Source organism: Rhododendron vialii, chromosome 7a, assembly GCF_030253575.1.
Source record: "Rhododendron vialii isolate Sample 1 chromosome 7a, ASM3025357v1".
Classification (NCBI taxonomy): Eukaryota; Viridiplantae; Streptophyta; class Magnoliopsida; order Ericales; family Ericaceae; genus Rhododendron; species Rhododendron vialii.
Genome location: NC_080563.1, coordinates 2,666,366 through 2,691,102, shown reverse-complemented (window position 1 = coordinate 2,691,102; position 24,737 = coordinate 2,666,366). Strand labels below are relative to the sequence as shown.

The 24,737-nt window shown below is 38.5% G+C and overlaps 3 protein-coding genes across 3 annotated transcripts; 2 read left to right on the top strand and 1 right to left on the bottom strand.

The window, feature by feature from the left end:
• Positions 1-3,984: 3,984 nt before the first annotated feature.
• LOC131333467 (AT-hook motif nuclear-localized protein 24-like) lies at positions 3,985-5,550 on the top strand. The gene has a single exon (XM_058368002.1). It carries the CDS (start codon positions 4,398-4,400, stop codon positions 5,298-5,300), a length of 903 nt encoding a protein of 300 aa, XP_058223985.1. The 5' UTR covers positions 3,985-4,397; the 3' UTR covers positions 5,301-5,550.
• A 7,576-nt stretch (positions 5,551-13,126) lies between these two features.
• On the top strand, positions 13,127-14,181 carry LOC131333466 (mitochondrial metalloendopeptidase OMA1-like). The gene is made up of 3 exons (XM_058368001.1): positions 13,127-13,228; positions 13,483-13,607; positions 13,717-14,181. Exons 1-3 carry the CDS (start codon positions 13,133-13,135, stop codon positions 13,778-13,780), a joined length of 285 nt encoding a protein of 94 aa, XP_058223984.1. The 5' UTR covers positions 13,127-13,132; the 3' UTR covers positions 13,781-14,181.
• Positions 14,182-14,632: 451 nt separating this feature from the next.
• Positions 14,633-24,049, bottom strand: LOC131333465 (kinesin-like protein KIN-UB). The gene is made up of 19 exons (XM_058368000.1): positions 23,581-24,049; positions 22,706-22,806; positions 22,452-22,574; positions 22,044-22,229; positions 21,652-21,873; positions 21,361-21,517; positions 20,445-20,594; positions 20,054-20,142; positions 19,546-19,749; positions 19,161-19,283; positions 18,250-18,381; positions 18,014-18,145; positions 17,423-17,555; positions 17,245-17,337; positions 16,465-16,590; positions 16,220-16,345; positions 15,699-15,842; positions 15,294-15,422; positions 14,633-15,157 (listed from the first exon to the last, which is right to left on the bottom strand). Exons 1-19 carry the CDS (start codon positions 23,765-23,767, stop codon positions 14,997-14,999), a joined length of 2,718 nt encoding a protein of 905 aa, XP_058223983.1. The 5' UTR covers positions 23,768-24,049; the 3' UTR covers positions 14,633-14,996.
• Between the last annotated feature and the right edge of the window lie 688 nt (positions 24,050-24,737).

The following is a 24,737-nucleotide window of genomic DNA, read 5'->3' as shown; positions in this document are numbered from 1 at the left end:
ACAACAAAATTAAGCACTACCAAGCTAGCACACAGTACTGATCACGATTCCGAAGCACCCAAAAATACACTAGCACACAGTTCAAAACCCCCCTACCTTCCACTTTTTTTCTTTCTTTCTTTCTTCAATGTTTAATTTTTGGTTTCCACTTTGTAAACAAGGGTTGCATGGGGTGGATAACAAGTTTTTTGCAACCTAAATGAAGCATTTTTCAGCATTATGCTGACGACTCTAGTTACTGATTTTGGGTAAAACAGTGGTACTAGGCGTCGGTATCACCACGGAATTGTTTAATTAGTAAATATTTTGGAAAAGGTTTTTAGGGTAATAAGTGGAGAGATTGTTAAAGAGAGAATAACAAGTGGAGTGAAAACTTATATACCGCGAATTGTGTCGAGAGAGATGGGCAGTTCTACAAACCTCAAGTTAATAAAACCCTGCGTATGTTATAGAGTCTAAATATGATTGGGCTAGTGATGAAAGACATGTTTGTTAAGTTTATCAAGAATATGTTGATGAGTCTTAAGGCCCGTTCAATTAAGGTTCTTATTTTTTTAATACTTATTTTCTGTTATACAAGACATGTCATTCTTTCATAATACATCACGTTTAATTCAAAAAAATATGAACTTATTTGAAAAAGAACTACTTATTTTAGTTAGTGGAATACACCCATATCGAGATATCACTATATACTTAGAGAAAAATCACAACATGGCCATTGGCTAAATCAGTGAGAGAGTGAGCAACTTCATTTATCAATTGTAGCTAGAGTTGGCCGCTTTGATGTACTCTTTGTCGAGTCTTTAATAAAATTTTGTTGTTGATAAAAAAAACTTCATGTTTCAGTACTATATGTTGATTAGTCAATAGTACTATCCAACCAACAACAACAAAATAAAACAAAGTTAAAAATAGCTTCAATATTGTATGTAATAGTGATATCACATGATGGTATTATCAATTAATGAATTTTTTTTTGCATAGAATAACTACCGCATCTGGGTTGAATTAGAGATCTTTTATTTAAATGTTACGTACACATTTAAATTCGAAACATTATGGTTCTTTTTTTTTTATACCCGTCAGCCTTTTTTATTCGTATTTGTTTTTTAGTGCGGGGAAAATTCTTGTTTTGATGTTTATAACTAATACGGAATATAGTTTATTAGAATTTCATTCAAAATAGAATAAAGTTTAGATAAATCATGTGCTCATGTCTAGAAAAGGTTTAATTTAATGTCATTGAATGTCATAAAGAGAAATCATAAAATTACTCTCTTTAGGCACGAGTTATATTTATAGCAAGGCATTTTCACATCACAGTAGATCGGGTGACCCCATTTGCATGTGAAACTATGCAATAATTCGGGGTACTCCGGATCATTTTACAACTATTCATTTCTATGCGTTCTACTACTAATTAAGTGTATGGACTCTACAGAAACGTAGTAACTCGGAATACCACGTGACGGTACCCATAGCCCTTGATTAAGTGCTTCTTGTTGGGCCCGAAGTGCCCCTATGGATTTGGTTACACAATGTCACTCCCTGCGACCGCTCTAAAAACAGATTTGCGGGTGCGATGTCGAATGCCATAAAAGACTTAATTGAAGCCTTCGCTAACACCAATTGGTTTTAGGAGAGATGGTGGGAAGCGGTCTGACAATTGATATCAAAGCCAAGAAGTCAAGGGTTTGAGTCGCGGGAGCGTCATCGTGAGGGAGGGATTGTTGGACTCAGAGTGCCCCTTTGGATTTGGTTACACAATGTCATTCCTTGCGACTGCTCTAAAAACAGACTTGCGGGTGTGATGTCGAATACCATCAAAGACTTAATTGAAGCCTTCGCTAACAGCAATTGGTTTTAGGAGAGATGGTGGGAAGCGGTTTGACACTTCTGACGCGCACACTGCCTCGGGTCCTCATATTTCGTGGGCTTATTATGGAGAAAGCCTTCGGAGTAGGCATGGCAATTGCATCCGCCCCGCCTTGAACCCGCCCCGCCCCGCCCCGAACGGGGCGGGGTTTTCACCTCATTTTCGGGTATAGGGTCGGGGTAAAATTTTTAAAATCCGGTCGAGTTCGGGGTGAAAGTACCCCACCCCTAAACCCATCCCGAGTTGTATTTATATATAAAATTATACTTTTATTACTAATCTAATAATCATTATACTAATTTTTTAATATTTTTACCCTAATATTTTTATCATTTTACTAAAAAAACCTTCTAATCTTACTTTTATATTTCACCATTATACTAAAATATCATTTTATTTATAATTATTTTATTTTATGTTAATAATTTTTTTAATTTCTTACGGAGCGGGCGGGGCGGATAAATCCATTCTCCGATCGGGGTGGGAACAAGGGTACCCAAAATCCGATCGGGACTGTGTAATAATTTTCAGGTCGGGGTACGCAAAATTCCGCCCCGCCCCTCTGCCATTCCTACTCTGGAGGAGCAATTAATCATGTTCCTATAACCACACATTTAGACATCAATGGGTGTTATTTAAGAGGTAAGCATTCTTATGGGTGTCAAGGCTTAAGACTTAAGGATTTGTTTTTATTTAAGATTTTATGATCGAAATATTTTCGTTGCTATCAACTCTTTTGGATCACTACAAGAAAAAATATGTTTAGTGACGAAAAAGTGGCGACAAAATTTAATTTCGTCGCTAAATGAGTATATTTGGCGACAAAAAAATAAATTCGTCACTGTTTTGATAACTTCCTTGACGAAATTATTTTGTCACCAATTCTAACTATTTAGCGACGAAAAAGATATTTTTGTCACCAAAGACTCCTATTTGGCGACGAAATAAAATTTTCGTTGCCAAAAGAGTAAAAAAAGAGACGAAATTATTTTTTGTCGCCAAAGATAACTATTTAGTGACGGAAAAAATATTTTGTCGCCAAATGAACCAATTTGGCGACGAAAAATATTTTCGTCTTCTTTTTACGTTTTCAGTGATGAAAAATTTATCCTTTGGTGACGAAATTTATGAATTACGCTTTGTCACCAAGTATATTTCGGGCATAACTCTTTGCTCAGAACTCCGATTGAGATAATCTAAATTGGGTTTGAACAATAACATAAAGAGCTACGACTTTTATGTTTATTAAAATTGCTAATTTTAATGTTTAATAGTTCAAAATGGCGTTCAAAATATATTTTAATGTTCAATATATGTGTTATATATTAGATATTTCAAACATATGCTGAAAAGTTTGTGTGGTGTAGTTGGTTAAAGATTACGTGCAAAACTTAGGAGACTCGGGTTCGAAACCCCGCAGGAGCAAGAAAGTGAGATTTTTTTCACATATAAGAATGTCTTTCGCGACGAAAAATTTCGTCACCGATGGGTCACCTTTGACGAGCCGAAGGGAATAATTTGTGACGAAATTTTTTTGTCATCAAAAAAGCACAATAGGTGACGAAGAAAATTTCGTCACCAAGTCATTTTTCCGTGATGAAATTTTTCGTCACCAAAAGGCACTATAGGTGACGAAAAATAGATTTCGTCACCAGGTAGGAATCCTCGACAACCTTTAGTTGACAAATTTTTTTTCGTCACCTATATTATTTGTGACGAAAAACATACAATTTGCGACGATTTTCATTCGTCACCCAATGCAATTTTTCTTATAGTGGATAGTCCATATAGAGATTTACTTTTACTTTAGTAGGGCTTCTCGCAAGTGAGTAGTAAAATTAACCTATAGAATTAGTCAAAATTCATGTAAGCTAGTTTGAACAATTGAGTTATAAAAAATAAAGGTAAGCATCCATTTCTAATAATCCAATATACACCGAATAATTTCTCGAGAACATGGGGTGTTAAAGGGTTGCTAGGAGGGTGTGATTGAAGAGAGAGAGAGAGAGAAAGGGAGGAGGGGGGCCCATCCACCGCCCATGCGTACCCAAACTTAACCCATCATCCATCTAAATTCTAACCCTAACCCCAGAACAACTCTAAACCCAACCTCACCCCTCACTCTCTTCTTTTTCTCTCTCTCTCTCTCTTCTCTCTCTCTCTCTCTCCATCCAACTTTGTTCTTCATTTCTCCCAAACCCTCACCAAACAGCAACAAAAGAGCAAACTGAACACCAAGCAAGAAAACATACAAAACCATCCCCATGAGATCAGGTAGAAGAAAGATGTCCAATTCATCAGCTGTTTCCGTTTCAGCTGAAAATCTGGTAGCTGATGCAGCTTCCCCAAAAAAACCCATCAATCCTTTTTCAGGTTAAGTTTATTATCATCACTTGATTCATCCAAAAGCAAAACCCTCATAAAAAAAACCCCGGAAAACTCTCTCTCTCTCTCTCTCTCTCTCTCTCTCTCTCTCTCTCTCTCTCTCTCTCTCTCTCTCTCTCTCTCTCTCTCCCTCATGGATCCAGTTCGACCACTTCCACCTCCTTTCCACACAAGAGATCTCCAACTCCACCACCCTAACTACCAACACCACCAAAACCAGATCAAATCCGAAGACAACAAGAACAACTTATCAGCCGGCGGCGCCACCACTTCGGAGGGCAAAGAATCACTCTCTCTTTCCGGAGAAGGAGAGGTCACGAGGCGGCCCCGCGGACGCCCCGCCGGATCCAAAAACAAGCCCAAGCCCCCCATCATAATCACCAGGGACAGCGCCAACGCCCTCAAATCCCACGTCATGGAAGTCGCCAACGGCTGTGATATCGCCGAGAGCGTCTCCACCTTCGCTGCACGGCGTCAGCGAGGCGTTTGTATTTTAAGCGGCAGCGGAAACGTTACTAACGTTACCCTCCGGCAGCCGGCCGCACCGGGCGCGGTCGTCACTTTACACGGCCGGTTCGAAATTCTATCCATATCGGGTTCCTTTTTGCCCCCTCCGGCCCCACCTGCCGCGTCTGGCCTGACTATTTATTTAGCAGGCGGACAGGGACAGGTGGTGGGAGGGAGCGTTGTGGGACCGCTCTTGGCGTCGGGCCCTGTGGTGATTATGGCCGCTTCGTTCGGGAATGCCGCGTACGAGAGGTTGCCGTTGGAGGAGGAGGAGGGGCCAGGAAGCGGAGGGAGTGGTGGCGGCGGTGGATTGGCGTCGCCACCGGGTATGGGTGGTCAACAGTCAACGCCACCACCGCAGCAACACCACCAACAGCAGCAGCAGCAACAACAACAGCAGATGATGGGTGATCCTAATAATTCACCTCTATTTCATGGGTTACCTCAAAATCTGCTAAATTCAATGCAATTACCAGGTGATCCTCATCATCAACAAGGGTATTGGGGAACAGGTCGCCCACCTTATTAACAAGAAAAGATGATACCTTAATTTAATTAGCCCTTGTTTAATTTGATTTTCTACTTGTTTTTCTTTTCTTTTTTTACTTTAATTCCCAAGTGATCATCTCACCTTATTGCATTTTACTTCTTTTTCTTCTCCCTTTTGGTACGTAGTAGTTGTGTTAACTAAACATGTTAGTTAATTGGTCTTGTTGTTAATTAATTAGTTTGGTTTTCGATTGAAGAGAATTGAAGAATTCTAAGTGGGTTTCAGAAAATTTCATCTGAGAGTAAGCTTTTGGAGTTCATTCCTCATGATACTAGTTAAGAGGATTACGAGGATGGGAATGGGCAACCCCCTCCCCCTCCCCCTCTCCCTTCCCCCTCTCTCTCTCTCTCTCTCTCTCTCTCTCTCTCTCTCCTAATTTTTTGTCGCTATTTGATTTTTTATAATTCAGGGTGTCCGAGACAGCTCATTTTATGTAACTATTTTCAAGGATCATTCACTTACTCTTCTCTTCAGAATAATATAATGCTTTAATGTGTATCCATGGTCTTTTGTGAAGGTTTCCTATTCTGGTTTATCATTCAAAGGTATAGAATATAACTCAAGAAACAACCTTAAAAGATATCTTTTAAAAAACCTACAGTACTATAGTCGGTATCACATAGTTCCTAAGTTATTTAATAGATTTTGTTATTTATCCGTATATAGTACATTTTTTAGGAGATATTTTTTGTAAGTAGCTAGCCACATTTCTCTCTCTCAATATATATTACTCAAACTTCTTCTTCTTCTTTTTTTTTAATTATCAAATATATAACTCAAGCTTGGTACTAGATTGTTGTATTTGTTTACTACGGTACTATATATTAGTTTTATGAGTTAGTTAATTGAAATATAGAAACAGATTTTTATTTTATTTTTTTTGCAGAATTTTATAAAAAAATGATGCGGGTGGTTCTTTAATTGAAAAAAAAAAAACAACTGTATCGTTATTTCAGAAATACAATTGTATCTATTTTCTACTTAAGAAATGCTATAGAATTCTGCATACAAGTAAATTTTCTTTTATTTTTATTAGCTGCAAAAGTCCACTTGAATAAATGAAAATATTTTATTTAAATTTCTTGAAGAATGGTTGGAGGGCACGCAAATGAATGATGATAGAGGAGGGAAGAGGTATGGGCAAAGAGCACACTGTCTCTGTTTTTTTGACTGACTGTTTTTTTAGGGTTTCATTGCATACATGAATGAGAGAGAAAGAGAGAGTCAGTGTCAGTGTCAGAGAGACAAATACAGACATTGGGCATTGAGTTCTACACGTGCACTGCTCTGATCTACCAAAAATACTCATTTCCAAGGTCACCAAACCGGACACTTCAATGTTAAGGCAATACTCCTCTCTCTCTCTCTCTCTCTCTCTCTCAGCAAGAGATCATCAAGCAGGGATCTTGTAGAGCGGACTGTCCTACCTATAGGATTGTAGTGTATCATGCCAGCCGTTCATTTTAATAAATTTGGACTGTGAAAATTACTTTTGAACAGCTTGAATGATGCCTTATAATTTTGTAGTGTAGTCCTGCACTACAAGGATTTCCGAATCCCACTGTCCTGAGGTAAGTCGTAACTTTACATGTGGGAGTTTTCAGTGGAGGTGCTAGGATATTCAAATGAGGAGTGTCTGATATATTGTTATTTGGTTATGTTACGAAGATAAATAAAAAAAACTTCAAAGAGCAACGTAAAATAACTTGAATATTGAGAGGACTAAAATATATTTGTGTAAACCTTTCATTGTGAATTAAATTATGATACCGTAAATACTTGATTTTTTAAGATCGAGGATCAATATCATTTGAATTTTATAAACTCCGGCAGTGCTACGGGACATAGTTAAATACATGTAATGTTGGGGGATGCCGCGGCCTTTGCCGGCCGCATCATACCTCCACCATATAGTATGATCGATGGTAATATCGCGTTGACAATCGGCAAGTACTCTCATATGGATTCGGTTGGTGGGAAACAAGGGATATCTAATGTAATTTTTTTTTGTGATTTTCTATTAATTGATAGTAATAACATAATTAGGATGATGTCAATGGGATCTGAAAAAACAAGGTCTGGTTCATTGTACTCAACTCCTACCCTCTACCATTTTATATTACTCCCATATCGACATACCTTCATATATTAATTATTACACCATTCTTTTAACAAAAATCTTGTCCGATAGGTAGACATATACATATACATATATATACATATACATATACATATATATACATATACATATATATATATATATATATATATATATATATATTGCTCATTTTTTATCAGCTTAATTTATTTTTTTGGACGATTAGAGACCTACCGCGCGTGACATTTGAACTTTGATTTTTAGGAGACTGGGATTCAAGTCTCACCCGTTAATTGTGTTTATTCACCCCCTTCACACATTTTGCTTTCCCTGATCTTCATCTCTACCTATGGGATGTTTGCATTGTGCTGCGTGCAATACGAGTTTATACTTGATCTATATTGATGACCTTATTTTTGAACAATTGTAAGTCGTAGGATAATCGGTAATCTAAAAATATGTGCGTGTGAGAGCATATAGCTAGTCTTTACCTAGCTACCCCACTCACCGACCTCGTCCAGACATTGCATTTCCAGTTAACATGGTCGGCCAGTTTTTGAAGACCCCTCGACTTCCTCACTAGGAAATTGTTATACGTATGGTATCTGAAGAAACCTGATCCCAGACGAGAACTGTTGTATAAGAGTGGGAGCTAGAGAGTCCACAAGTAGTACCCCACCAAATTATGCTCTTCTAAGTTCTAAGCATATAAGTAAGTGTCATTTTGTGTAGCCCCATTAATTCATAGACATCTTCTGATTTTAGTACACTGTTCAGTTGCCTAAATGTTTATCGATCCCTGGTTCTGTACATCTTCTTCACCTCCTTGTCAATGGGATCATAGATACTAGGTTTTCTTTCGATTTTTCTATTAATTACATCTATTTGTTTGTTATTTCGAATGCATTCGCCCAATATTCAATATTCGTGAACCTTTCTTCTCGTTTACGTTCTTTTTTTTTTTCTCTCTCTCTCTCTCTAAAAAGAACGCACAAATTGAAATACTATTAATTCAACAACTCGTTTATTTGACTGGAATGAGCATATATATTACTAAGTTATGTGTCCAAGGGAGCTGCATATCCAGGTTTTTTTTTTTATATATGTGTTCTGATGTTTTGAAGCAGTCCTAAGAAATTTGTTTGATGTCTTGGAGTTGTAAAATTCCTAATTAATATGATTACGACAACTTAATTTTCTAGGATATTATACTAATTACTATACATTGGGGATTCAACAGGCATCTAATAATATCTGATACATAATTTCACAAAGTGTGAGAGACACTCAGGGTACCTTGAGGATGTAGTACTACTGATTCCATCACGATTACTACATATTATATGGAGGAGAATAAATTCTTTACACCGCCGATGTAAACGTTTGTTTCTTCCAAATCAATTAAATTGCGCCACGTTGCAAAATAATGGTCCAAATCAATAAAACATGGCAACGTGACGCAAATATAATTACTTTGGAGGAAACAAATATTTACACTGCTAATCTCTATATGAAATTATATTATTTCATTAGTCCCGTCAAACAAATGAACCCTAATAGGACAACAAAAATATTGGCTACGAAAGAAACTCAGAAAGAAAACTCAACTTATTGTCTGCTAATTGAATGTTTCTCTTGTCCGATTGTATTTTGATCTGGGTATTTTAGACCCATTTAGGTGTTTGGGCTTCGAAATGGGCTTTGCTCCATATGGGTCTCGGGTTAGGAATTTGATATTATCATTCTTTACTCTGGTTAATCTTTGTAATTCAAAGATTAATGAAAAAGTTTTGCCTTTCAAAAAAAATGAAAGGCAAAAAAATTCTACGTGAAACACTATTCTAGCACCTCTTTGAAAGCTTGCTACTACACAACTAAATGGGCTTCTCTCCTGACTGTCTTAGGTACATATTAGCCATTCTAAGATGAAATTATCCTCTGAAATGTAGTGCTTCTATTTTTTTAGGAGGATAAGAGGGTAATTCCACATACATTTTTTCTGTTTATTAGCCATAGAAAAGATTTCCACAAATACACCTTTTGCTGAAAAGAATTATTACGATATGGATGTGTGCGTTTTTTTTTGTTTTTGTTTTTGTTTTTTGCTAACAAGAGATTTCTAAATATCGTCCTGGTTAGTTTCCCGGTATAGGTCTCTTTTTTTGGATAAATACCTACAAGTATTTTCCAAAAGCATTTTGCAAATTTTCTTCTGGAATAGCAACCAAATAGAATTTCTTGGCCTTCAATAGAAATTTCACCTCTTGCCTTGTTTGGATCAAGATTTAGGAAAAAATCTCCAACTTAAAAAACACTCATTACCTCTACTCTCAATCATTACTCTCCACTCATTACTCATATCTCTAATTATTATTCTCATTTATCTCTTTATCTTTTTCCACTCATTACCCCTACTTCTAATTATCAATACTCTCATAAAAAAATTCTCAAAAACTCATCCAAACACAGCTGATCATTAAAAATGGCTTTCGCTGTCACTCTCAATCATCGCTCTGCACTCGCATTTACTAATTTTAGTTGTTTGGAATGTTTTTGAAAAGAGAAAAATTCAAAATACCCCCTAACATTTACTCTAAATTTCAATTTGACTCCCAAACTTTCAAAAAAATCAATTTCACTCCCAACTTTATCTTCCGTTAATCAAAACGCCCCTTTCTATCCAAGTGACTAACGAATTTCGTTAAAGGCCCCGTTAAATAGCGTCCCGATCAAATTTCGATGATTCGAGCCGTTCAATGTGATCAGAACGTGATTTTAATGGTACTTTCAAGAAATCAGCAAAAAAAAAAATGACCGAAAAGGGCTTCATCCAACAATTTTTTATTGAACAGTTCAATAAAAAAACTATTCGGACGAAGCCCTTCCCGGTCATTTTTTTTTCTAATTTTTTGCAGATATTCATAAAATCACGTTCTGAACACATTGAACAGCTTGGATCATCGAAATTCGATCGAAAAAGGGGAGGTGCGGACCGATCCAGATTTTGTTCAAGTTAGGGCGCCCAAATTTTGCTTTGATCTGCACCTCCCATTTTCCGATCGAATTTCGATGATTCGAGCCGCTCAATGTGTTCATTACATGATTTTAAGGGTACCCTCAAAAAATCAGAAAAAGGACCGGAAATAAGCTTGATTTGAGCAGTTTTTTTATTGAATAATTCAATAAAAAACTGTTCGGATGAAGTCTTTTCCGGCCATCTTTTTTTTTTTTTTTTTTTGCAGATTTCTCGCGGTTACCCTTAAAATCACGTTCTAAACACATTAAACGACTCAGATCATTGAAATTCAATCGAAAAAGGGGAGGTGCGAATTGAAGCAAAATCCGGATGCCCTGACTTGAATCGGTCCGCACCTCCCCTTATCCGATCGAATTTCAATTATTCGAGCGGTTCAATGTGTTCAGAATATTTTTTACGGGATATCCGCGAGAAATCAACAACAAAAAAATGATCGAAAAAGGCTTCTTCCGGATAGTTTTTTATTGAACTGTTCAATAAAAAAACTGCTCAAATCAAGCCATTCCTAGTCTTTTTTTTTGATTTCTCGAGGGTACCCTTAAAATCACATTCTGAACACATTGAGTGGGTTGGATCATCGAATTTCAATCGAGATGTTATTTAACAAAGCCTTTAACGAAATCCGTTTGTCATTTGGATGGAAGGAATTGTTTTGATTAATGAAGGATAACATTGGGAATAAAATTGATTTTTTTAAAAGTTTGAAAACCTAATTTAAGTTTAGAATAAAGGTTGTGGAGTATTTTGAATTTTTTCCTTTTGAAAAATGCTTTCATTTTTTGACTCCCGTTTCCGCCCACACAATGTGACCAAACACACCCGAATAATGAGTAGTTATCACGAATAATGAGTAGTATTTTTACTTTAGTCTTTTCAATCATGTCAACCAAACATTTCAGTACTGTGGGTTTAAGAAAGTACATTATAATGGGGTCATAGAGATTGACACACAATGATTTGTACAGCGCTTCAGCCGGCAAGACAGAATTTTCTACTGAACCCAATCATTTCCTTAAGGAAACTTTTGTCAACTTTGTTGAAGGATAAAATAGGAATGAGTTAGAGAGATGAAGGCCACAGGATGTGCAACAACGTGTGTGCGAACTCTACAAAATTAACTCCGTCGGATATCGGTAGAGACTTGATCGATTTCACGCATGTTTTTTTGTCAGCAAAATGGGCGTAGATCAATCAATCAAGCATTTGGGCAGAGAATCGATCAAACATTGACTGATATCTGATGATGGAGTTGATCTTTTTTACAAGTATGCTCAAAAAATGTTTTAAACATTTGAGTGGTTCCGATCATTTATGTAGGAGTCCAAATTAATTAGATCTCACGGAACGCGGTGTATATTTAGTGTACACCAAATGATGTACCCATAGTTTTATTGAAAATGATTGTCCTTCTCTAATCCCCATACACCGCGACAATAATGTACAAGTTAAGAAAATCTCCGTACACAACCAAACTTTATCCGAAAAATTATACGGTATCCGACATTCTTATCCTTCACCACACATTTCCATGATACTAATTGCATAAATCCACAAAAATGTATGAAGGGTGTCGGACACCACGTAACAATGCCCAAAGACCACTTTCACTCGCTTCATCCCTATCAACAGTCAATTTATCTAGGCCTTTTCCTGATCAAGAAACACCATTTCTGTTACTCGGAATATTATGGTTCCACCTGAACGAAGCCTCCATTGACGAAGCTTAACCTGCTACGTACATCGTTCGTCAAGAGCCAAAAAAACAAGCAATGGCTTTTTCCTACTTAAGATCAAAGCTCCCTATAGATGGCAACAGTCTGTCAACTCCTCAAAAGTGTTCCATTTTTCACTACCCTAATCCCCAATTGAGGCCTTTATCCGCGACTCGGCCTTGTACATACACCGAGTTAAACGATTCCTCCATAGCCAAACAACAGTACTGCGCCTAGCTCACTCAGTTCTGCGCCTAGCTCACTCGGCCAATTAGTTGGATCCTTACCCATTATGAATTTGAACTGGGGTGCCGGGTTGTGGAACTCGGTGAGGATGTCGCCTACTTGGTATCGACATACTCCCGAGAATGTGGTGCGGATGAGCTCGTGCTCAACGTCGAGTTTGGGCGGCGAGTGACGGGAGAAGGGAGGGGCATTGGGGATTCAAAAGATTATTTGGGGATACAAACTGAAAAATTCCATGTTATTAGCGTTACACAAAGTCAAGCTTGAGGTATTTCCTAGTTTTACCATTTGGACAAGGAGGGTCTGATGGCTCTGGACCCTATTTATCTATGTGGAAGCAGGAGTTGCTCCAGGACCCTATATCTTTACTTTGCTGTAGTCTCTTTCGCCCCCTCTTCGGCCCTTGGTTGAAGAGGATTTCTTATTCCAAACGATATCATTTGCTTCCTGCACTGGGGTTTGATTCATTTGAGAGAGACTCGGGAGATGCCATGTTAAAGGAATTGGAGGAGAAATACAAAGGTTCCATTGTCCCTCCAAACAGCCCTCAAACCATTCGTGTGGAGTCAATATTGGAAGAGAAATTAAGTTCAAGCAATGCACAACGGATTAAGGCTGCCTAACAGCGGATAATGGCGTACAAGTTTTCGATACAGAGCACTTGAATGGAATGAAATGGAAAGTGATGGTGGTAGATACAAAAGATGATGATGTTCGAATGTGTTATCTCCCTAATGGTACCATTGTGGTGTCTACTCGGTATCTTGAAAGATTCCAATCCGATGCAGGGCTAGCAGCCTTCATTGGGCATGAGGTACATTTTCTAATAGTGTAAATCTCATTGATTCGTTGGAAAAGCTGTTGTTATAGTGTGTAGAATTTTCTGAAAATAACAAGTACTTCAAGAAACTCCGTACATACGTTTCCGGATTTTCACGAACTATATTGAGTTATATCTGAAATTCGCAATCGGTTTTTTTTCTTCTCCTCAGAAACAAGAAAAATGAAAACGATTCCAATAGTTCCACATTATGACAAGTTAAGATTGAACCTTTTTCCTTTGCTCAGGTTGGGCATGGGGTAGCTCGGCATTGCTTAGAACATTTTACTATTGTGGCCATCCTGCAACCGCTCATATCTATACCCTACCTTGAAACACCACTCGGCCTTGTGTTTAGCTTTATCTCCCGGAGGTAAATCTTTGACGCAATCCCATATCAAATGTCTAAAATATTGTTGCCGTTGTTTTTATATGCTTGGCACTTGGTAGGTAATTTCTGTTTTGATTTTGTTGTTGGGTAGGAGAGAAATGGAAGCAGACTACATCGGCTTGATGTTAATGGCCTCAGCTAGGTATGACCCATAGTTGATGCCACCACTTTATGAGACATCGCCTGACCTTCCAGCCACTCATGGTATATTCGCAAGTCATCCATCCGTGCGTAAGAGAGTAAAGAAGCTGAAGGAACCTAAGGTGATGGAATAAGCTGTGGCCATATACAAGGAAGTCACAAGTGGCCTTGGGGTCAGAAGTTTCATTTAGGAGACACTATTTCTTACCGTGGAGGAGGAAGAGTACATACATCTAATTGGCATACGCCTAGTTTCAAGCAACGGAGCAAATGCCTAGTGGTTTAACTGCGTAGTTTTCTCCTTTCTTTATGTATGTTTCGAAAGAAAGAGTACTTGTCAAACGTCACCTTATTGATTTAAGGACAATGATCTACTTCTCTTTAGTCTTCTTTTCAAAGTGAGAGAGAATTTGGCATACGGAGCTCACTTCGAATCTCACTTAGATGATTCAAACTACGCATATATTTGCAAGTTTCAATAAGTAAATTATCCATACAAAGTCATCAAGTTGATCAAGAGTACTCTTGAATGGAATTCTCTCACATTTTTAATATACATGTGATTCTATCAGATGGCCAGAAATCAGAGAGACGAAGGGAGAAGACTCAGGGTGCAATTCCGCAAAACTAAATGAACAATACGCTAATGGTAATAGTCAAGTTGTTTCATTTAAATGATATTTTAGTTGACATATGTGAGAAAAATAACCAATCAAAAAATCCGTAAAAACATAGACTTTAGTCCATGCATTTAGTTTGGCGGAAACGAACCCTCACTCAAGATAGTAAGGAACCATGCTCTGACAGAATGGATGCTGATTCAAGGGTAGAATTCAGCAGAACCGATACTTTTGCACAAAATACCATAATGAAAGCTCTGCGATTTATACTTGCTCCGTAAAATATCATAAAACCTGAGTGATTTGTGTTAGCTCAAAGTATATTACAAAACAGAAGAATATGAAACTTACAATGGAAAGGGGTGAGAAATCAATTTATACACGATCAAAGACTGAAGCAGGTGCAATGGGTGGCTTCCCCCAACAATTTAGGAGAATGTTGAGCAAAAATACACCCTTAAACAGCAGACAGCTACAATTGCACATTACCTCAAGTAGGCTGCTTCAATGGGGTTATGCAAAGCATGAGCTAATCACCTTCCTCTGTACATATCTAATGAGGAAACATCTAAAAGGAGCAATCCTATCCGATCCGATCAAAACCCCGTATCTATAAATCTATCCGTAACCGCCGCAACTCAGCGTAGAAGGTCGGGCTGGAAGTCATGGTCCGACGAGCAAGAGCCTTAATGTCCTCTCGAGAACAATCACGCGAAATCCGTACCAGCTCCCAAAGAGCGCCTCCACTGATCATGTCTTTTGCGTTCACTTCTGAAACATTAAAAGGAAAGGCGGGGAGGAGTTAAAAGAGCACTTTTGAGGAATCAATTGATCTATATGAGCAACTGAAATTGGAGAAATTCTGAAGCTCTGTCATGGCCTATTAGAAATAGAGAACGCTCCTTACCATGTTGCGCCAAGTGGCAGAGAGCAAGCTCAGTGTGACGCCTAATTAATGATGCTTCGTTGTTGGAGTTTTGGACGATCCACGGAAGCGCACCGTCTTCTATCAAAATAGACCGTCCATTCTTTGTCCCTGAGATGGCCAGAATCGAAGTTTTTTTACTATCAAACCACAGATAAAGAAGTAACAGAACCCATCACTTCCTTTTACCCTTTTTTTTTAAATAGGGTTTGTTTGTTTGGTTTTTTTTCCCAGGGTGCTAATGCCTACAAAAGACCATGATGGTGTACATGATGACATAATCAACCAACGAGGATTTGAGAAATGGACATAAAAAGGCGCAGAAATAATTGATTGCCAACACAGTTATTAACAAACATTGGAGGAGATAGTGTCTAAACCACTCACCATGAGTAGATACTCGGGATTCGCACTTAGCAAAATTTGCAATTCCTCGTGCAACTTGGGAAAGCACATCCGGATGTCTACATCTCACCATTTGTAGCAACGCCTTAATGCCACCTTCAGACCTCAGCCTCATTTGTAGCTTATCTGGAAAATGTATAGTTTGAATCAAGAGTCATTCAGATTGATAGACTCAACCCCATAAGGCTAAGTGCACAAGGCTACTGTCGAATTTCGATGTTATTATTTGATCAACTGAGAAAGAGATATTGCTACATTTGTCTTTCCAACTCTAGGTTCATGTTTTGAAATCTAGGAGTGAAAAATTACTGGAAGAAGAAAAAGGTCAAGTGTCAATTTGGTTGCCCAATTATATTTGTGGGTAAAGTAATTAAACAGGTGTTCATCAGTAGAAAACATCAGCACAGTTCGCTGATTTACCAATTCTCAGGAGCTAAATGACGATAAACAGGAGATCAGAGCGGAAGTGATAGAAACAGTTGAAGCAAAAGAGAGGGATATACCATTCCCACAGAGATTAGCAATAGCTCCAGCAACCATGCGTAAAGTCTGCGGATCCTCAGCATCAGCTGCTGTCATTGCCAAGAGTTTTATTCCACCTTCAGCCATTATAAATTCCTGATTGGCTTCTGCCAGGACGGAATAGAGTAGTTTAACTTAGGGTCAAAAATTCCCCAAAAAAACAAAGAAGAAAAAAGGAAAGTACCCTCTCAAAGATAATGAGGTGAAAGCTTTAATGAACACTAACCATTCATAGCAAGGTTCGCAATTGCTCCAGCAGCTACTCTCCGAACGGTTTCATCCTCCAAGCTTCTAAGAAGCATCAGCAAGGAAGTGAGACCCCCAGCTTCCACAATTCTTTGTTGATTTCCTTCTGCATAATACATTTGTTAGTACAGTGCTACTCTCAAACAGTGTCAGGAATAGAGAACAGGAAATGCTGTGTGCAGTTGGCCACTCTGAACATACAACAGTTCATCTGACCAGTCATTCTTTCAACGCATTATTGCGTTAGCTCCATGTATAAAACCAGTTACTCAGAAATTTTGTTGCCCAAAATAAAGCAGTTCCTTAATGTGCAGCAGAATATTGAAATAGACGGGACCACAGATTCAACAGAACACTGAAGAATAAATTTTAAGTCACACAGTACAGTGTTTACAAAGAAAAAAGATGAGAATATCGTTGTGGCCACCCTGGATATGCTTTCATGATCTCATGTTAATAGTTGCACTCAGAACAACAGAATAGGATAACAACCACCACGCATAGGAGTCTAGGAGAACATCAAAAATAATGGAGGGCTACTGATGCCCTATTGTCTCAATAGTTGCTCCTACCTAGAGAACCTACACACCAAACACTTCACAATCACCTAAACTAAGTGCAACGACATGAAAGAAGACCTACACAGTAACCAAATCAAAGAATACCAAGACGATCTACATTTCACTGGTCACATCAAATGAAGGACAACAAACACAGAAGATATCTAATAGCGATGTCTTAAGGAATGAGACTTAAGCACCTTCAGCAGCTAGGTTGGCCACTACTTTCACAGCATGAATCCGTACATTAGGATCTTCCGACTCTAGCAATGAGAAAATCTTTTGCAATCCAACTGTCAGCATGACAGACGGAAACTTATTACAAGCATGTGGCTCAAATAGGATTAACGTGACAGAGTTTCACAGCTGCAGTAATACCTTGTTCATGGAGATTGGTGATTGATGCCATGTGTCCATTAACTGCATCTTTGACGGGCGAATGTCTTGGATGGGAGGGAGGATCTACACCAGTAAAGGAATTCCCAGACTTGCCTCTAGCAAGACGCCCATTCTATAAGCATAAAAGAAGATTTCGACAGGTTAAAGAAGCACAAGCATAGATTTAGGATGATCAGGAATGCATAATTGGAGTCCAATTAAGGTTACTAATTCGTAACCAAGGGCTTTCACTCAAGCTAAAGAAAAAGACTGACAGAGAAGCATGCTTCAGTTTCCTGGGAAGTTTCCTAATAACACCCATGAATTAGGGAATGCTAAAGCTCTTTCGTCAAATTCCCTAACCATCTATCCCCAGTTGTTACAAACTATGCAAGTTTCCCCAGAGACTTTTCTGGTAAGTTCATAAAATGAGGAAAACAACGTCTTCCATTCGAGGTTCAGTATGTTCCCACTTAACGGCCAAAAAAAAAAAAAGATATAATAGTAACCCGTTTAAGAAACAAGAGGAATTTTGAATACACCAAAATCAGCTTGCTAACTTTCTGTCAGACAATAGTGTAAGTGACATACTTGATCAGCTTCAAAAGTCAATTGCGACAGCTGACTTCGTAACACCATCACTTCTTCTTCAAGTCTCTTTTTCTGATGTACTTCATCGTCTAGCAATCTTTGAAGTTTCACAACATCTACATCTCCTCCTGCCTAGTAGAGCGGGATAATATAGTTTATATCACCATCCTTATGCTTCAGGTAGTGAAACGAACCATACGATGCTCATACAAGTAGTCAGAGTCGTCAGACCATACCTCTGACGGCATCGAATCAGAAAGTTGATTTCTGAGAATGTTGATTTCCTCTTCAGCTGCCTTTCTTAAATTCATTTCATTCTGAAGCAACATTTTGACCTCAGATTCCTCATTCACAGCGCCCACGTGCACCTGCATACCAAAAGAGAAGGTTGCTGATTAACTTCCCATTTATACTCGCAACTAGGAACTTCAAAAAGTCACTTGAAATCTGCTTAAGTTGTCCTGATCTGGACATTGAAGCACAATTTGTCAAGGAAGACGTCAACCTTTCTTGTACACCCCACACATACTATAAGACTACATGAACTTGATTTTATGTACTAGGATTAGAAGTTTCTGAAATTCCATACCAGACACAATGATATAGTGACATTGCAAGTAGAAGGAAGGCCTAGATTCAGAATGCTAATGCAGGAGCTGCCATATTTTTCACTCCGTCTCTTCCCAAAGAAAATGTTCAGCAAATATATCATGTAAAGCTGGGGCATTAGCCTGCTATAGGGATTTATCCATCTTAAGAGCCAAGTCATATCACTCAATATTTCAAACTAGGAGAGAGAGAGAGAGAGACAGAGAGAGAAACAAATTTGAACCTTCAAAAGTTAAGACCAACCAGCAAAAACATTTATCCATTCCATGGCAGCTGGCGGATAATAATCTTTTATGGTATGCAAGTAGAGATATCTTATGTTCGGACTGAAAGGAAATACTATCTAATTTATTGTTTCTGTATCGGTGGGCAGAATTTTTTCCCTTTGGCTCTGGTGGCGGTTTTACTGCAATCATTGGTCTATACAAACACTTATGCCATCATTTCAAGAAGTACCAAAAATGTGGAGACACTATATGCATAACAACTCTTTAAGAAAGCTAGCATATCTTATAACAGAAGGTTCCAGTCTGGCTACCTCTCCACTATAACTGCCATTGGTGAAGCCATTCTTGCCATGCTTTTCCTGATTCAGCACCCACTTCTCCTCAAGTTTTTTAATTGATTCCATGTAATCCATCTGACAGTTAACTCTCTCCCTCTAGAAACAAAAGTGAACTTTTAGGTGGATCAGAAGAACACACTTACGAGACGTAGAAAAGCATATTATGTCTCGGGAAACATAATAGAACACAGGACATAATACGTAACAAGAGTTCAGTCTAAGTACAACATACAAGACTTGAGATATTCATGAACTCCATGGAGAAAAGGCAGAACATTTATTACTCGTGGAAACAGTGCATTGACACGCGCAACAACACACTTAAAGATACGTGCAACAAACCAACACTAAAACTAACCTCCAATGCATCCGCAAATTTTCTTTCAGCCTCAGAGATACGACTTTGTGCTTCTAAATTTATTCTTTCAATTTCATCCTCGAAGGCTTTCTGCTGCCTCTCATTCTCCGCAATGAGTTTGTCAAGTTGTATGTCAAGCCTTCTAGACAAACTTTTGAAGTCAAACTCCTCCTTAATTTTGAGCATGTTCTCCACCTTCATAGCCTGTTAGAGAAGGAAAGTCATAACCAACAAAGTCCCATTACTCATGTAATGCTTAGTTGAGACAAAGTTCCACACATGTGTGCGTCAGGAGTAGGATCAATAGCATACCAACGGATGGTGGGATTAAGCTGCAATAAAAGCATGTTTTGATATTTGCGACAGAATGCATGGCCTTACGTGTCAGCTCTAGAGTAGAGTTGACTCATTTGGATGGCAAACAAAATATTGTTTCACTCCAAGGGTGAGCATAAAAAAGTATCAATGTGGACATTTAAATTACAAAAGTCTAAATGTGGTAACTCACCCTTTGCCCAAACAATATTGTACTTGCAGTCTCTGCTCGATGACGTGGAGATGGGCCAATAGTCACAATTAATGAAGTTCTTGCTGTGCCTGCAAAACATTACAAATATAAGGACGACAATTTATTTATGCAAATTAAAACAGATGGAAATCCCAAAAAAATAATCCTGGCTATTGCTGTTAACTCTAAGTCACCCCACAAATTTCCAACATAAAACAAGAGTACAAAAGCATAATTGAAGGAGGAAAAAACACCAAATACCAACTAGCATTCAACTCAAAACTAGGGCTGCAAATATAAACAAATTGCATCTCATGAACTGATTCAGTCACACTAAGTCCTGAGAATGAATGGATGGATACGTCAAATTTAAGAAGAAAACAACAAATACCTCCAAATGAATCTCTAAGCAACCTTGTAAGCTTGGAGTCTCGAACTGGGACATGAGCGCTATTTTCTGCCAGAGCATTTATGCACTTCCCTAATGCGCTTAGAGAGAGATTGATTGATTTGGCTTCTTCTAAAGTATGTCCCTCGCTTCCTACCAAATTGAAGAGAAAATTTGCAACATGAGCAGAACTAAAGTAACACAAAACAATAAAAATCAAGATCCCTAAATACCATAAAGTAAAAAATTTAAATCTCAAAACAACTGTCACCAATTTCTTCTCATTTTGCTAGAAAAACTAAATCAATTAACACGAGATGTTGGATGCAAAAACAGCACTCTAGAGAAGTTGGGCAGGGGCACAGGGCAAATCAAACATCAGAGTTGCAGAAATTGGAATGTGCCAACCAAAGAAATAGGATCAATCAACACTTGGAAAGAATCAAACATACAAAACGTTCATTCTCATACAATGAAATAAAAACACACATCATTCATGGGTTGGTGGGGCTCAGTTATCAGGATAGATTTGCTGGATTTTTTACTTGATTGGAAAACATTTCATATATTGGTCCTCATGGGAGAAGTTGCATAATATTTCTCGAACCTATGAGATACCACAACATAGAAAACATCAAAATTCCAGGTTGTTCCTCCTAGGAGAAGTTCTGCAAGTTTTCTAGTTGCCTGTATCTTATCCGCAAGATGTTATTCAAGAAACTTGTCTTAATAATTATAGAGTAGAGCCTCATGCTTCTACTCCAATGCTACATGTTGAGGCATCTCGATTACAAGAATGTGCAAGTATGAGCAAAGAAATGGTCCATACGGACAAGAAACTTCAAATGAAATTGCCTTCAGAACGTGATTCACAACAAAGATTTTCTATACAAAAGAAAAGTTAAGTCGCGGTATGCACCTGACTTGTGAATTCGCTCAGAACCAGCAAGATCCACAAGAAACAGCTTGCCTGTTCGAATAACAGGTGGCTTAAAATTATTCACCGATTGATAAGGATTGTCATTTTCATATGAAAAAGCAGCTTCAGCTCCCAAGACAGACTTCTTAACATGTACCTACATTGAGTGAAATCGAAACATATCCAACTTAAGCGATATATGACAAAAGTAACGGCCATGGACATAAAATGCAAGCTTGATGCACAGGCTCATGCAAAAATAACCATAAATTAGCAAACTCAGTAATTCACCATGAGAATAGCATGACTACGAGAAGATTCAGTATTCATCTTTGTGTTAGCAGCAAATCGATGAGCCTCCCCTAATCTCAGCAGCTCCATAAAACTCTGCTGGTCTCGTATTTCCGCAAGTGATGCACCTGGTAGGGAAACATCACCAGTTTTTGGATCTTCAACGATGGCAATATTATTGTTTGCTGGATTTAGGAGATCCTGGATAGTCTCCATATATATCTGCTTTGAGTGATAATATTAGGCGTAAGTTAATTATAGAGATTAGAAATTTTGACATGACGGAAACAGTACAAGAGGTTGTACTTCTAAATTGCCAATTCGATACTCCGTAATATACAGAATGATAGTGAAAAAGAGTAAGTAACAATATGCTATAAGACCATACCAACCTGCAAGTATGACACGGAGATAGAGTCAGTCTCCGGAGTGATATCTGCTATTATATCCTCCATTGCTCGAACCATGATACCTCGAGCAGATGTGTCTTCGTCACCCAGGCGTCCAAGAGTATGTGTCTTTCCTGTACCAGTCTGACCATAAGCCATCACTGTCCCATTGTAACCGTCAAGGACACTCTACAAAACAAAAATGGTGTCTCAACGACAGTGGCATATGGCAAGCATAAGAAAAACATATGAGATCTGTTTGATGCCATAGAGTAGGAGATTGTTTAAATGTTGAAAAGAATGAGTGGTCTTTAAGGAGGTTTCTCAAATACAATACGTTCACAAGATGAGATGGATCAGTTTCGCAATCATGGATGAGTAGGATGTCAATGAACGACAAACAAAACAAACCTCCACAACCGGTTTTGCAACGACTTCGTATACACGCTTCTGTGAAGCAAATTCCGTGAGCACCTCATCAAATTCATAGGTATCTGAATCCCAGTTGTTCTTCCGAAGCTTCAACCTTTTAAGCTGCGGAACATCAAATTTTAAAATTCTCAAATGGAATATGGATTATAGGAAAGTAATTGAGAACATCACTAACTAAAGCACAAATATAGAATTAAGTATTAAAATGGCAAATACAATCACACTTCACGCACCTCTGGCTGCAATTCCACACAGTCGGCAAAATCTGCATCTGCCTCCAACTCCTCATCATTTCGTGGTCTCAATCTTACAGCCACTCGTACTCTTCCAGAAACTGTCCAGCACGACAAAAACATTAATAGAATTTTCATCATTCACTAGTGGGCAGGGAAACTAGAGAGTGAGCAAGAATCAAACGATCTGATCTAGCAATTAGAATTGCATGCTCACTGATAATAGCAGTAACTTGAAACACTGATTTTCATTAGAAACCACTAAAGTACAGCACGAATGAAGGCTTTTGATCAAGATCGTCAAGAGAAAAAAACAACTGCGCAAAAATTTACTAGTTTGGAGCTTCAATTGTTATACTAACTTTAGTGAAAGACCTACACATCTACGATAGATACCAACTCCAGTGATTAGCCTCTTGTACACATCGTAGAATGATCCCAATGCTTATCGTAGAATGACTCCCGATGCTTCTACACCACATTGTGCAATCTAACTTCATCAAGAAGAAGTACAAAGCTCTAGATTGCACTCTGAGATCAATGTAGCGAAAATTGAAGTGCTAAGCGGTAGAAATTCACCGTAAAGAAGTCTAAACAATTAGGTTAAGATCACAGTTAACATACATAAATATACACGTATTTACATGCAGACAGTTGTCTTTACAGTTTAAGAAGCAATGTTTCAACATCACATTGTGTCATCTAACTTCATCAAGAAGTAGAAGTCTCTAGATCGCACTCTAAAATCAATGCAGTCACAATCGAAGCGTCCAATTGTGCGGGAGAATCAACGCGACGTAGACCTAACCAAAGAGGATAAAGATCACAGTGAAACAGACCGAAGACTAAACCTACAGAATTGCACGGGCACTTACCAGAATCGTCGTACTTGGCGGAGGCTCCGCCGAGGGAGGAAGGGCTGCTGCGGCGGACGGCAGGAGGAGGAGGACGATGCGATTTGAAGGAAGAGGAAGGTCGGAGGCTAGACGGAGGAGCAGAGAAGGGCCGATCCACCTTCACCGACCCCCCCTTGTGAACGCCGTTTCTGTAACCTGACGCCATGCTCACTTTCTCTCTCTAACTTCAAATGCTCTCTTCCCCCGTTTGATACACAGGAGACAGGAGAGAGAGAACAAAGGGTGCGTGTGTATCGATGACTGTATGTATGTGTTAATCTACGTAGAGTCAAGCTTAATACAGTTGGGGGGAGTTTAGTTACGATTTAATTGATGTTTGCCGGTTAAAGTTCGAACAAAGGAGAGAGTGAGGTGATTGGTTAAGTTGTGTTTTAAGGGGCTTTTGGTTTGGAGTTCAAACGGAAAATGAGAGAGAGAGAGAGAGGAGAGAGAGAGGAGAGAGAGGGGAGGCGGGCCCGGTAGTGGTGAGGTAGGTATACAGGGGAGAGTTGAGGAGTTGAGAGGATGCGGAAAGTACGGAAATGCCACTGACTTGAGGAGTTACTGGTTGGAGTCGTCAAGGGTAAAACGTGGGAAAGTTGCGCCGACCGTCGAATGCGGGGTTTAAGGAAATGACGACTTTGCCCAAAGATTAACCACTATTTAAACTGTCTTGGCCCTTGGGAGGGGTGCGAGAAGAATGAGGCGTGCAGTCAGCGGACACAAACCGGGGCCTAGGCGTTGGGTCCGGTTCAATGGTGCTGTGATTTGATGAGCGGGCTTCGATATGGGTTTTAAGAGCAATGCTACATTCACAATTTTAAAAGCAAAACTGCAGATACAATTTTGTTCGGAATTGTTGATTTTAGTTGTACACAGAATTATATTTTAAATTTGTGTTTCTAGATTTTTTGGGATTTTAACTTAGCTCCACAAGTTAGCCCGGTAATCAAGCCTCTCAGGGTGTTATTAGCTTTTATAGGTGAGTTCGTACAAGACTTCATGTGCGTTTTACTAACTAAAATAAATAAATAAATACTTATTTTTTAAAATTAAAATGTGATAGTATTATGAGAGAATGACATGTCTCGTTAAAAGGGAAATAAGTATTTAAAAATAAAAACCTTAGCAAAACA

Bases quoted from the DNA above. Each gene is read 5' to 3' on its own strand.
- LOC131333467 (XM_058368002.1), top strand. From the start codon at position 4,398: ATGGATCCAGTTCGACCACTTCCACCTCCTTTCCACACAAGAGATCTC.
- LOC131333466 (XM_058368001.1), top strand. From the start codon at position 13,133: ATGTGTTATCTCCCTAATGGTACCATTGTGGTGTCTACTCGGTATCTT. The intron at 13,229-13,482 runs GTACATTTTCTA...TCCTTTGCTCAG, and splicing joins CAGCCTTCATTGGGCATGAG to GTTGGGCATGGGGTAGCTCG. The intron at 13,608-13,716 runs GTAAATCTTTGA...GTTGTTGGGTAG, and splicing joins TTTAGCTTTATCTCCCGGAG to GAGAGAAATGGAAGCAGACT.
- LOC131333465 (XM_058368000.1), bottom strand. From the start codon at position 23,767: ATGGCGTCAGGTTACAGAAACGGCGTTCACAAGGGGGGGTCGGTGAAG. The intron at 20,595-21,360 runs GTGCATACCGCG...TCAATTTGGTAG, and splicing joins TGAGCGAATTCACAAGTCAG to GAAGCGAGGGACATACTTTA. The intron at 20,143-20,444 runs GTATTTGTTGTT...AATGTTTTGCAG, and splicing joins GCTTAGAGATTCATTTGGAG to GCACAGCAAGAACTTCATTA.